Source organism: Cnephaeus nilssonii, assembly GCF_951640355.1.
Source record: "Cnephaeus nilssonii genome assembly, chromosome: 15".
Lineage (NCBI taxonomy): Eukaryota > Metazoa > Chordata > Mammalia > Chiroptera > Vespertilionidae > Cnephaeus > Cnephaeus nilssonii.
Window position 1 is genome coordinate 54,502,685 of NC_137086.1, and position 14,429 is coordinate 54,517,113.

Genomic DNA, 14,429 nt, shown 5'->3' on the forward strand with positions numbered 1-14,429 from the left:
CTCTTCTCATAGGCCTATTTTCCTTCTTTCTTTTTTTTCAGAGAGGAAGGGAGAGGGAGAGAGAGATAGAAACATGAATGACGAGACAGAATCATTGATTGGCTACCTCCTGCACACCCCCCACTGGGGATTGAGCACACAACCCAGGCATATGCCCTGACTGGGAATTGCTAGAAGTGAAATTGAATGTGATTAGAAAGATTTGAAAATGACAACAGCTATGCCAGGACCTACTAGGCCTTACATAAAATTATGGTACAAAGTACATGAAAAAGTTCCATGAACTTAAGAATCAAGGTAAAGTTGCTTCAACATTTTGTAATTTAAATTGCACTGAGAGCCCTAGCTGGTTTGGCTCAGTGGATAGAATGTCGGCCTATGGACTGAAGGGTCCCAGGTTTGATTCTTGAGATGTTTCTGTTTTTAATTCCAAAGTGAGTAGCACAAAATCTTGCTCCTAACAAAAGTTTAAAGATAGATGGTTCTCTTTCTGAATCCTGTGATTCGTTTATAAACATGTCAATTTAACAGGAAAAGAGTAGTGGGTCTAGGCAATGGGATAGTGAGTCTCATGGCTGACACTTGCTTCAAAGTATGACCTTGCACGATTACAAATCTGTTATGTCACTTATCAGAGTTGATATTGCCTTAGTGTAAAACTATACTAAGTATGTAATTGTTACCTAACATTTTTTCTTTTTTTCAGTGGTTGAAAAGCCTCTTTGTTGTCATTGTTATATTTTACTTTTTTTTTTTTATATATAAGTCTCTGGGCCTAGGGATTGATGTTACCAGCAACTTCCACAAGATGGCAGACCAAACACTTTTCCCCCCCATGTTATTAGGTTTCAAACAATTTTTAACACACTTTTCCTAGGCTCTTAATTATTGTTAAAATCTTTTTTGCTTTTTCTTTAGGTGGGCGGTATCAAATCGAGAAATGCTTATAGCCCAAAACAGCTCCTTGGAATTTAAGCTACATAGACTGTATTTTATTAGCTTGTTAATGGGTGGAACTACAAATCAGCGAGAGGCATTGCAATATGCTAAAAATTTTCAGCCATTTGCCCTAAATCATCAAAAAGGTGAGTCTGGAGTCACGTGTTACCAATGTTTGCAACAGGCCTAAAGTCACCACTGGAATTGAAGCTTATCTTAAATAGATCAATACATACTTGATAATAAATGAAAACAATTATAGGTGATAATCACAGAAAAAGCTGTGACGGGATCTAGAACAAAAGTAAAATATTGAAGACTCATAAATGAAAAGTCAGAGACCTTGCATTTTTGGTGATTTCATATTAAACTAAAAGGAGACATGAGAAAGCACTTGCTCCCCCCTTCCCCGGCCCCCATGCTACTGTTAGTGCCACAGCAAAGTGTTTCAGGGTGCACCAGGTGGCAGCAGTTAACCCCAAGTGTCAGTGTTGGAGAACTGGGTAGTTCTGGGTAGTCAAATATACGTGATGGCTCCTTTTATAGCATAAGTAGAGGCCCGGTGCACAAAATTCATGCATTGAGGGGGGGGGTTTCCCCAGCCTGGCCTGTGCCCTTTTGCAGTGTGGAAGCCCTGCGATAGATCTCCCCAAAGAGGTAGGCCCCGCCTACCCATCCAGGGCTCCTCGATGGATTATCCCAAAGAGGTAGGTCGGAGCCGTGGGTCCCGCCTCTGCGCTGTGCACGCAGCGTCAAGTCCCTGCCCACCCGCCCTCGCCCGGTGCGCACGCAGCCTCCTGGTGATGGATTGCTACGGCGTGAGGGCATGACGACCACATGGGCTTTCATTAGTATAGATTATCACTCCTCAAGATAATGGTAATTATACTGTGCTAATTATAATAGTAAAATAACTGCAAGTTCAACATTTAGTGCTTTCTTTTTTTTCCTCCCTTTTCTCTATGCTATTTCTTTAAGGTGAAGGGAGAAACCCAGCTTAAAGACAAGAATTTTAAAAGACATTGTGAATGAAGTATTTTAGGCTGTGTCAGTTGGGGGGTGGGGTTCTTGCCTTTCTCAGCCTATCACCTGCATGCCAGCTCTATTTCAGATGTAATCATTCACCTCTAAATAGCTGCTGCTTTTGTTTAGACATCCAGGTTTTGATGGGAAGCCTCGTGTACCTGAGACAAGGGATTGAGAACTCACCTTATGTTCACCTGCTTGATGCGAATCAGTGGGCTGACATCTGTGACATCTTTACTCGGGATGCCTGTGCCCTCCTGGGGCTCTCCGTGGAGTCCCCTCTCAGTGTCAGGTAGGGAATTGGTCCTGTTACTAAAATGTGCATCACATTGGTTAGTTCTTAGCTGCCTAGTTCTTGATGTTTAAAGCCGAGAGCTTGTCTGTCTTTCTGAAAAAGAGTGCAGTTGGTATTTCAAGAGATTGTCACAATTGACAGTGACAGTTTTAGGGCAGCAATGGCCTCAGAGAGCCTTTTGCACTGGGTTGACATTTTTACTGATGGTGCAGGAACACGGTGAGTTAAACTGTGGAGCCTTAGCACAGGTCAGAGCAGTGGCCTCAGAACCCACTGTATTCCTCACTCCACACACTTGCAGTTGAGACATGCTAGTTTTATTTAAGAATGTTCTCGATAAAACATTAAAAATGATTAGTTTTATTAAATCTTGACCTTTGAGTACACATCTTTTTAATGTTCTGGGTGACAGAATAAGAAGTTCACATAAAACACTTCAGCTTCATGCCAAATGTGATGACTGTCCCCAGAAAAAGCACCTGTATGTGGTTTGAGTTTTTCATGGAACACAGTTTTTACTTGAAAGACAAACTACAAGATGAACAAAGGGAGCCTGAAACATCAAGGAGAGCAACTGACAGTATCTTTTGCCATAATGATAAAATTCAAGATTTTGAGCTAAAATACCTACTTTTAAAAATTTTTATTATACTGAGCATGACAGCTTTCTGGTACTTAAGGTTTTTTTGATGAGATTGGTGGTGATATTAATGATTTTGATTTTTTTTATATTATATAATTAGATGAGTTAATACTTTGAAGATCTTAATTCAGTATGATCTTACAAAGTCATACATTGAATAAAAGATTCATTCTAAGTACCAGACATACCATTGGATTTGAATGTAGCTCATTATAAAAAATTCAATGATAAGGATTCAGATTCCACAGTACAGTTGACCTTTAAGAAACTACTGCTTGTTGAGTTTTGGTGTGGCATTAAAGAAGAATATCCACAATTATCTGAAAAGCCAATTAAATTACTACATGTCTGTTGAGGCTGGATTATTTACTTCAACCAGAAGAACCCTTTGCCACAGATTGAGTGCAGAGGAAGATTTAAGAATTCAGTTGCTTTCTATTAAACCAGTCAATAAAGAGATTTATAAAAGTGTAAAGCAATGCCACTCTTCTCACAGATTGACTTTTAGCTTGGAAATACAGATTTGGGGTAAGGATGTTATTTATAGCAGAATAAGTTTATTATTTTTAAATGAATTAATACTTTAAATTTTTCTTTAATTTCTGATATTCTAAGTGATGATAGATATAATCCACAAAAACAAATGTTCTTTCATATCCTTTATATTTAAGCATGTAGGGGACCTGAAACCAAAAAGTTTAAGAGCCTGTTTTAAAAGAATAACTTTTTTAGCTCTTCTTTTCATTTAATTCCTCAAGTGATTAAAAAATATATATGTGTGTGTGTGTGTGTGTGTGTGTGTGTGTGTGTGTATGTTTTTGTTGATTTCAGAGAGGAAGGGAGAGGGAGAGAGAGATAGGAACATCAGTGATGAGAGAGAATCATTGATCAGCTGTCTCCTACATGACCCATACTGAGGATTGATCCCGAAATTTGGGCATGTGCCCTGACTGGGAATTGAACCATGACCTCCTGGTTCATAGGTTGGCGCTCAACCAATGAGCCACACCGGCCAGGCTCCTCAAGTGTTTTTAATCCTGTTATGTGGCAGGCAATGTGTGGGACACAAAGATAAATAAATAAGGTACAATCTGCGCTCCATAGGGTGTACCATCGGAGTGTAGGAGACACTCACGCAATTAACTCTAATGCATGGCTGTGCTACAGGTCAGGTTGTCTGGGGAAGAGACTCTGCAATGGGTGGAGATTGACATAAAGAAGTTTATTGGGACCAGCCTTGTAGGGGGATGAAAGCAGCACAGGATTAGGAAAGATTAGGAAGAAGAAAAGTTGGGATGTATGTAATGCAGGCTAACCAATGGCCTCAGCCCATCCTTGAGGAGCTCTGGAGCTCTGGTGGGCCTGTGGAGTTGGCCCAAATTGGGACAGCAGGGCTGGGCATTTGTATCCATGCAGAGCATTCATCAGATATGACCCTAGTCAGGTGGCTTTCGTCAGCTTAGGGCAGTCCTGAAGAAGGACAGATGAGAACTGACTGCCAACACTTGTGCCCTAAACAGGGGTGATCTGGGTCTAGAAGGAACAATGTAAGAAAATGTCCTAAAATGTCATTAATGTTAGGAGTGTCATTAATGACTGATAGGTAGGGCCCATTAAATCAGGTGGTTCTGTAAAATTTAAAACCTATTTATGTGTGTATGTGCACACACACACCAATTTAGCAGAGCAGAGGGCTCTGCGCCCTGCCCAACGCCAGGGCCCTCTGCACACAGAGTCTGGAGGAATTGACGTTTCTGGGACCAAGCTGTCTGGCACTGGCCTGGCATTGACATTTCCTCTTCTGTCTCCCAGTTTCTCAGCAGGTTGTGTGGCGCTGCCAGCTTTAATTAACATTAAAGCTGTGATTGAGCAGAGGCAGTGCACTGGAGTTTGGAACCAGAAAGATGAATTGCCCGTGAGTTCCATTTTCTCTTGATTATTAACCTTTCCTGCCACTAGAAGAATGTGAATGTTAAGGGTTTAGAATGCCAGTCTTGCCTTTTAACTGGGGAACATTATTGTAGCCATTTGACAGGGATGCTTTTATGCATATGGTGACACGATTAAACAATAGAAATGGGAGCACGTACGTTTTGGAGGCACTGGAGGAGTTTTCCTAAAATGTTCCTTTGGCAGTGAAAGCTAATGAAGGCCCTGGCCGGCGTGGCTCGGTTGGTTGGGCGTTGGCCCAAGCACCTAAAGGTCACTACTTCAGTTCCCGGTCAGGGCACATACCCGGGTTTCGAGCTCGATCCCTGGTGCGGGGTCGTGCAGGAGGCAGTGGATTGATGTTATGCTCTCATATCAATGTTTTCTTTCTTCTCCCTTCCCCTCTCTAAAAATCAATAAGTGATTCTTTAAAAAAGAAAGCTAATGAAGGAGACTTCAGAAGTCAGGAGGGTGGGATATACTGCAGCATGCAGTGTGCTCTGCACAGGGCAAACCACTGGTGCTACAGTTGTTTAAAATATAAGAGCAGTGAGTTCTTTTGATTGGGTTTAGTGGTTATATTTTTCTAATTACCATTTAAATAAATACATAGCTGTTAAATTAAAGGTCGGCCTTGTGACAGCTGCAGTCCTCAGTGGCCCTCCAGTGCCATGTGTCCTCTGCTGTCTGGAGCAGGCCGTGGTTTTAAGCCTCAGTTTTAGTCCCTTGCCAGATTTCCACCTTCCCCAAGTAGTTTCTCCATCTCTAAAATGGGGACTGTCCTTCTCTCTTGGGACTATTAAAGGCTAGATATACTTAGAATAACATGGTACACATAGTAGGTACTCAAGTTTTGCCTACAGGGAGTGACAAAGGTCACTGTAGTGGTATTTCCACCAGGCCTCTGACAGATACTACAACTCTGGGATTATCCCTGCATGGTTCTGTCACAGACCCTGAAGGGCAAAAACGTGCTTTGGCTTTTGTCTGTTTTCTGCCACACCTGTGCGCAGGTTTATCTGCAGTTACCCTGTTCTTCCAGCTGGTAACTGTTGGTTGGTTGCCCAGCTTCTTTTCGGAGATCTGGTTTGACTTGAAGCACAGGTGCATCCCCAGCCCTGCGTGTGGTCAGGGCACCAGCAGCACCCCTGTTTGACTGCTGCATGTTTGAGCAAGTGAAGAGAACTGAGCTTTCGCTTGTTTTGCTGAGGCAAGTGCTGCAGGACTCTGGCAGTTTCCCAGTTACCTGTAAGCACCTCTGATGCTTGTGCACTAGGAAAGAGCCTGTCGAGGTCTGAGTTCACCTAACGCCTGGACATCAGGGTAGTATAGCACTTGGAAGTGATGATCTGGCCATTTTTTCTCCAGATTCTTTTGCTACACTTTGTCAACTTTCTTGAAAGAGTGGGTAATAGACTTCTATATTGATAGCCATTGTCAATTTAGAAGGAAAGAAAACAGGATTACTATTTGTAGAGCCCCTGCCATATACCAGCCACTATTAGGTAATTTCATAGCTTTTGTTTGTTTTGTTCACTGCAAAGAGCAATAATTGGGCTGTGATTGTGAAAAGTCCTGCTGAACTTTAGCTTCAAGCCCTTGTTGCAGGTGGTTTCTCTGGGCCATTCTACACAAAACGGGAAACTTCGATCTGAAGCTCACACGGAAGTAAACCATGTTTAGTTTGCTTTTAAAGAAACGAATACACTGAATTTTATCATCTAGCTAAATGTGCTGCAAAACAGTCAGGCTTTCTGATGGGTTTTACTGTTAGGTGTACCTAATGAATTTTCAAGAGTGTTTAACTTCTAGAACATAGATTTGCCTTTAACTCTTAACTCTCAGACATCAGAGATTAGTTTAAAAGTAGTGTTAGCCCTAACCTGTTTGGCTCAGTGGATGGAGCATCGGCCTGCGGACTGAAAGGTCCCAGGTTCGATTCCAGTCAAGGGCATGTACCTTGGTCCCAGTAGGAGGTGTGCAGGAGGCAGCTGATCGATGTTTCTCTCTCATCGATGTTTCTAACTCTCTATCCCTCTCTCTTCCTCTGTGTAAAAAAATCACTAAAATATATTTTTAAAAAAGTAGTGTTGTATATAACTTACTAGTAAAGGGAAGCATTTTCTCAGTCCATTGAGATTTTGCTTCCCTACCGTTGTCATCAGTTTGGCTCAAATAAACTCATAAAAATTCTATGAAAAAAAGGTAATTTTGAAGGTTAATATAGAATCGTGAAAACTGCTAGAACCCCTCAGACTGTCCCTCTCGAGTTAGAGGAGTGTTGTGAAAGGTAGGATCCGAGGAGTAGGTGTTCTCGGAGCTCCTGGCTGCACAGTGCATACTCACGTGAAGACGTTCTGAGCGGTGACGAGCCTTTCACTTTCCTTGAACAGATTGAAGTGGACCTCGGTAAGAAGTGCTGGTATCACTCCATATTCGCCTGTCCCATTCTTCGTCAGCAAACAACAGATAGCAACCCACCCATGAAATTGGTCTGTGGTCATATCATATCAAGAGATGCCCTGAATAAAATGTTTAATGGTAGCAAGTAAGTGTCTGACTTTTTAAACGTTAGTGAAAATTTTTCTTTTGTAACTTAGTGGGAAGTGAAGTAATGAGGATAAATAAATGTTGCTAGAATTTAAAAGTAAATAAATTTTGTAAGTACTCATTTGGCATAGTGGGTGGCATCTGATTTTTTTTTTGTCAGTCTTTTTAATTTGTTGATGAATTTGGTGACCAGATTTATAAGCATGGTCTTGAACGCCTTTTGGGTAGGTGATACAACTCCTCTTCCCCCCTTTACACAAATGGCAACATGTAGCATAGTTTGTACTGTTCTGTCAGTGCTGTGTCCTGGAGATCTTATATATGCTACAGAAAGAGTCCTCATTCTCTCTTTTAAACTGCAGATTAATCTACCATGTGGAAATAATGATCATGAAACCAATTCCTTATTGATGAGCTTTAACTTTTGTTACAGTAAAGTGAATTACCTTCTCTATGTGCTGTATATAAATTCATAGAATTGAAATTGCTGATTCAAAGGGTATATATGATTATACTTTGTATACATTAACATTTCAAAAGCTTATTTCTAGCATAGGCAGCTGGAAAATTGCTCACTGGAGTTTATTTCAGACCCATGTGGTGAAGTCTTTCTTTAAGAGGAGGCCCTGGCATGCAACACAAGCACTTGTGCCCTTCCCAGGCCATGCAGCCATGCTGGCTGTGTGCCCACTGCAGGGCATGTCAGCTGCTCTTGGTAGCTACATACTTTGTAGGCTCAGCAGCTGGCATTAGAATTGCTGCACTTGAGTGGGTTGTGTGGCCAATAGGTTTGAAACTCATTTGGAGACAGGTGCAGCCTAAATCTTGGAGAAGAAAAAATGGATTTACTTCTGAAAATTCCCAGAACAATTTTCAGAACAGTTGTCTTTTCTTTGTTTACAAAACAGTTTTTACTGATTTCCACTGAAGAAGAGCCTTTCAGTTTAGGGTCTGCCTTAGGTGGAATTTATTTGTGACCCTCCAGAGCTTGGCTGTTATATTAAGGGAAAGCATAGCTCACCCTCAAAATACAGACACGTTTGTGTGTTTGTGTGTCAATCTGGGTGTATGTAATTGTTAGAAAGACTTCATAACTAATTGAATGCTCAGTACTGATCCTGTTCCCTCATTCAGTGTTTTTTCCCCCTCTTCTCTTTAGGTTAAAGTGTCCATATTGTCCAATGGAACAAAGTCCAGGAGATGCCAAACAGATATTTTTCTGAAGAAATAATTTTAATTTGCAGTTTGTAAGTGAAACTGAATTGTGGGTGCATTTCAGAAGAGAATGTTCCATTTAATGCAGCTAACCAAGGACTCCCGTGTTTATATAAGCTACTGCTCCAAAAACTTTGCCAACGTTTTAGTGCACACACACTGAGGGAGTGTTCCAGACGAATATTATCATAGGGCTTTATTATATTCTTGGTCTTTATTTCTGATCAAGTAAATACACCAGCAGTTGTCATTCAATGCAGGTTTTTGTACTTAATTATATGGTGATTTTTTTACTTTTTAAGAGCAGAACCAGAAATTGACCTCCCTGCCATGTGATTAGTATTTTCCCTGCTTTTACTTTTGTCATTTTCTTGATAATTGTAAGCTTTGGGAATGTTTGTGAAGAAGTTTTATTTCCTGTTATGTGTACATAATTAAATGGAAATGCTTCAGAAAAAGTTTGAAAAACTGAATTGTGACTATAAAACTAATTCGTGCTTTTTTTTTTTTTTTTTTTTTGCCTAAGGAAGAAAGCTGTGATAGATTTCAAGTTTGCTTTTTGATCTTTTTCTCTGCTCCTGTTCTCACTGAAAAGTCAGCAGACCTGCATTTGAGTTCTGCTGGTAGCCTGGCTGCCTGTTTTTAAAATCCCAACATGAATTTAACAGGTTGGTGTGAGAAGTCTTCCGCTAGAATGAAGTGGAAGGAGCACTATTGTTTCTATGCTTTTATTGCCAAGAGGTGCTTGTTTTAAAAGTGTGTTCAATAAAATGAAATTCTGAAGTTAGAAGTGTTAAGTTGGTATTTGCTCTCTTGGTCTTAGTAGCCCTGTGCTCTGAAATTTGCCTTCAGGACTTGGCTGTCCATTGCATTTGTGTACCATGCAGACACAGTATTGTGTGTGTGTAGATGTGCACCAGCATCAAACATTGTGCATCTGGAAGGGGAGAAGCATGTTCCAGTCCTCAAATGCAGCCACCAGAGTCATTACTTTAAATCCTTAAAGTTAGAATCTAGCGAATTTTCTGTAGTGCAGAATATGTTTGTTGCTGTTTTTGTATTTGAATAGTATACTGTTCAAGGCCTCTCCTGCAGTGTGTATCATCTCATTGACTGTGAACCTGTATATTATTCTAATGGATACACAATGACCTTTTCTCTTGTGAGGTATCTTCATTTAATGCACTACCCAGAAATAGCCATGTGTAAGAGTCTTTCTCTGTATGGTGAACTACATGGAAAAGACTTCCGAGGACAAAATTCTGACAAACCTGTTATGTTACTTCATTATAAGAAGAATGTTATATGGATATCACCAAATATTTTGCAACTTTATTTCATCTGACATGGAACTGAACATCAGTATAGGAAAACTTTCATGAGAAAACGAAAAAAGAAGAAAACAAGCAAAGAGAACCACGACACTTCACTTTTTAAACTACAGATTGACTTAGCTCGGGGGGAAGGAGGGACGGATTTGGTTCTATGTTAATTGGAAGGTGGCAGCACTTGCAGTAATACACCAGCCTGGCTGGATTGTCCTGAAGTGCGTACCTTGGAGAGTTGGGTTTTGTTTATAAAGTCGGCGTACTACAGAAAGCCCTTGCCTGACTGCCGTGTGGCCGGGCAGGCGGAGGGCTACTGTGTGCTGTGCAGGTGAGCCAGGAATCTCGCTTAGCCTGCTCAGAGTTCTTGCTTTGTTCAACCCAAATCTTAGCCCACAGCAACTCTTGCGCCGTGTTTCTGCTTTCCTGTTACAGCCCTCTCTAGCGTTCCCTTCTCTCCACTAATGCAGTGAAGGAGGAGAGCGGGAGAAGCTCCTTGGACTCCAGAAGAAGGTAGAAGATTCAAGGCAGTACTCTGGTTGAGGATGTAAAACTGGTTTATTTTTCCTTTTGACTTAAAACCCAGAGTGTCTTTTTTTGTTTGTTTAGCTTTTCTAGGCCAGACTTAGCTTTATTCTCACCTACCATCTCAGACACCTACGCGGCATTTAGGCTTCACACGAGGTTTGAACAGCACAGACACATTGCTCTAGAGGCTGGTGGTAAACATTTTTGGCAGCCAGACACTCAGTTGTCTCAGGCCACTTTCAGGGACAAAAGCCAGAGCTCTGCTTTGTCCCTCTCCCAGAGTTGGGAATCCTGTTGATAGTTTCCGTGCAAGGTCCTTGTAAGGGTTAGGGCCAAAAATGTGAAACTCTTAATCTGATTATTTAACATGAAAATTATGTGTTGTAGATCCTTAACTAAATGCATGGACTTAAAATTTACTGGTGACTAAATGTGAAGGAGAGGTGGCCTTGAAGAGGCCAGATCTTAACCAAAGATACTGAAATACAGTATGCTGTCCTTCCTACGCCAGTAACACCTTCACCAGAGCCGGCAGCACCATGTCACCGGGGCTGCGGAGGCCAGCGGTGCTGGAGGACGCCCTTCGCCACGCTCTGCCTTCCACTTGCAAAAGGTCACGATAGAACCAAGTTTTCTTACAGACAGATTCTTTACAATAATGTACATGGCAAACCATTTCAGAGTGGTGGTTTAAATTCCTGTAGGAGCCATTTCCATTCATCAGTCATGGACTATGCTTAACCAATAAAACCTTACTAGGTCCTTAGAGTCTGCTTTAGCCAGAGCATCTGTGCTTCCCAGTAAGTCTGAAGCGCAGTGGCTGAAGTTGTCTTTCAATCTCCTTTCTCGGTGGTGTGATCATCACAGATGCCATTTCTGTTGTTTTAATGGTGATAATGTGAGACTTCTAATACATAAATGAACGGGTATTGGTGCCTCTTGATTTTAAAATTTTGAAGAAAAGAGCCACCTCACATTCATAGGATGTGTGAGTATTTTATGAGTGTATGAGCATTTAATTGAAAATAAGAAAATTATGAAGTCAATCTTTTGTTTTGATTTTTCTGAAGCAGCTGTGTATACAGAGACACTAGGACCCACACCAGGTTTGTGGGAAACGAGGATCCTTTTTTGTCTCCAGGGAGTCCCACAGGTTATGCCGTTGACGTTCAGTATTCTTTATGCTGTGAGTTATTTCCACCTCAGTGATTGCAGCTTTGGGATGGTAGAGACGACAGAAACCAAGAACTCTTGGTTACCTGTACAAGGCAAGCTGCTGGTGGGCATTAGCCCTCTGGCTTTCCAACTCAACCTCCGACTGAGTGGACTGCCAGCCACGCTGGTCAGTGTTCTTAGTCAGAAGACTCAGGTTATTTTCAGGGAAGACGTGGAGGCATGGTTTGGTTAAATTCATCACTAGGATGTGTAAGGTAAAGACACAAACCAAATACCTTTCACTACTTAACTACATTCTTCGGTAACACTAGAATGCTACGGCCGTGAGGGCGTGTTAGCAAGGATACTCACCTCGGTACTTCATAAGCCTGGCCAGCTGTGGGGGGTTTTATGTGGTACCATAGTGTTTGCCATAAGCAGGTACAAACTTCATGGACTGTGTATTGAACTATAATTGAGTAGATACCAAAAATAGAATGACAAATGTATTTTAATAGCAGATGAGGCAACTAGTTGTAGGGCGCATTTTCCACTGTGGATTTTACTTCTACACACAGGGAGAGAAAACAGAGTTTTGTTTTCAGGACATTTCCCTCTACAGTTTCAACCGTAGTGAGCATATGCTTCATTTACTTCCAAAGAGGCAAACGCAGCTGGAATCGACTTAATAGCACATGCTTTGTTTCCTGTTATGGGTGAGGACCTACTCTCTTTTAGCAGTCACGTAACATTCTCCAACGAGGCAGATGTGGGGTTCACTAGGATTTAGTGCCTGATCTTTTCTTTTGGGGAGGGGTGGGAATGAATGTATTGGGGATGGGAGGGAAGCAGGAGAAAAAAACGGGAGTGTGAGTGAGTGTGCATGTCTCTGAAATTCACCATGACCCCCACCTGTGTCTAGCAAGGAACAGGTATTTAATGTATTTTGCTCACGACTGCAGTGTGCATGTTCCCTCCTCTGTGTTCTCTAACTTACACTAAAAGGACTCATCAAATCATCTTGTTCAGATGGCTCAGGATTGTATTTCTTTTGCTTACCCTGTGCTCTTGGGTTCTATAGTATTTCTATAATTATGTAACAAGAATAGTGTTGCACTGTAATCTATTATATAGAGCTATATGTATGGAAAATTTTGATCAGTTTTTTAAGCAATGTATCCTGTTTGCAAAGGCACAATAAAGTTGCATATTATAGACAATAGGCAATAAAGCTAATAATAAACCTTATTTAACACAAACCATATTCATATTCTCGGTTCATTTGATTTTGGAAAAAGTCAAGCATTACCATATCCAGTAGTTTCAGGGATTTCATTTTAACTTAAAAAGTTCTAATATATTTAATTTATAAATTTCAAACAAGAGTTTTGGGAACTATAAGAAATACGTTGTTAATGTGTGTATTTTTATATCAAACACATGACTTCTCCTGTGTGTATTTTTAAAAATTAAAGAAACAGACATTTAAAAAATCTTATGGAACCAGTTTGTATAAATATGACAGAGGTATGAGGGAGGGAGTGTACAGATGCCATGGTGAGAAGAGAGCATTGCTGAATGCCTTTGCTAGGGGGCTGCATATAAAGAATTTAAAATATCTTTTGTCACCATCTCATCCTGTTTCTGTACCACTGGCAGTGTGAGGAGAGGGTGTTGCTGGACACAGTCCCCGGTTTCTAAGTAGGTGGTTATCTTAGTGTTTCCACAAACACTCGTGCTGTGGAGGGCCAGGGCCCCGCCCCGCCCTCTGGCCAGAGTGGTAAGGCCCGAACTGCTCTGTCCAGGCTGTGGAGGGGTGGGGCTAACCCTCGGCGTTGCCAGGGAGGGACAGAGGCTGAGTTGTCCCTCCTACTCAGTGACAAGCTAAGGGTAAGAAACAGGAATACTTGTGGTGCTTTGGTACATATTTTTAAAAAAAGGAAAGGTACATTCTTAGCTGAGATTTTAGGTTTCCTACCTATGGGAACCCTGTGGGTCCCACCCAGTCACATTTGGAGGTAGTGGCCCAAGTAGTCTAGACAAAGGCCTGGCAGGACAGGCCAAAGATCCCACCACCTGCCCCTGCAGCACGTGGGCTCCCTGGGACTCAAGGCGTGCTCTGTCGCGGCACTGCCATCACCTGGGAGCTCAACCCATTTGCAGATGCAGATGCTGAATCAGACTGCATGTTTGTGAGCAAACTGGCTTGCCCGCAAGGAGCCTCCTGGTGCTCCCTGTTGTATGAAGTATCATCCCTCTTAAATGTGGAAGTAAGGATCACATGTACTGCCCACGAGGAGTACATGTTTTCCTTTTAAAATCAGTGTATTTCTTTGAGCATCTAGGTAATTGAAGTGTTATATTTGCAGTATGACAAAATGTATTTTCCACCCCCCCCACCTCTAAAATGGGGAAGGATGAGCACCAGAGGTGTAAAGTAATAGAATTTTGTAATGGCAAAATAAAGACTGAAAACGCACCTAAGATAAATGTGTGGTGCACTCTGATATTTTCCAACTCTCCTATTTAATGCTCATCAAGACTGAATTGATTTTCATGACTCACTAATGGGTCAAGATCCACAGTTTTAAAAACCTTGCATTAGGGGACAATGATGAAACAATCCATTCACAAAGCTACTTTGAATCTCTGTCAACATATGTGTGAAAGTATTTTTTTCTTAGGCTCCTGTGAGTCTTTACTATGCTAGTAAATAGAATATATTGAAACATCAGAAGTATTGTCTATGCAAGAGCTCCTGTAAGTCAAGAATTCTTGAGCTTTCTTAGCTATGCTTCCTCCTAGCTTAGAAAAGTGTGAAGTG

General features: G+C 41.4%; 1 protein-coding gene across 3 annotated transcripts in view; it reads left to right on the forward strand.

Annotated features, from left to right (window-relative positions):
- Nucleotides 1-12,913, forward strand: part of RMND5A (required for meiotic nuclear division 5 homolog A) — a 58,806-nt gene extending 45,893 nt beyond the window's left edge. Inside the window, exons 5-10 of one of the 3 annotated variants that reach the window (XM_079791870.1) lie at nt 919-1,085; nt 2,092-2,257; nt 4,716-4,818; nt 7,226-7,380; nt 8,542-8,629; nt 9,124-12,913. In XM_079791870.1, coding sequence (XP_079647996.1) covers nt 919-1,085; nt 2,092-2,257; nt 4,716-4,818; nt 7,226-7,380; nt 8,542-8,605 — 655 coding nt within the window. In that variant the 3' untranslated portion in view covers nt 8,606-8,629; nt 9,124-12,913. Of the gene's footprint in view, nt 1-918; nt 1,086-2,091; nt 2,258-4,715; nt 4,819-7,225; nt 7,381-8,541; nt 8,631-9,123 lie in introns of those variants that run through there. The other 2 variants (XM_079791871.1, XM_079791869.1) reach the window with 2 other exon arrangements.
- The last annotated feature ends 1,516 nt before the right edge of the window (nt 12,914-14,429 follow it).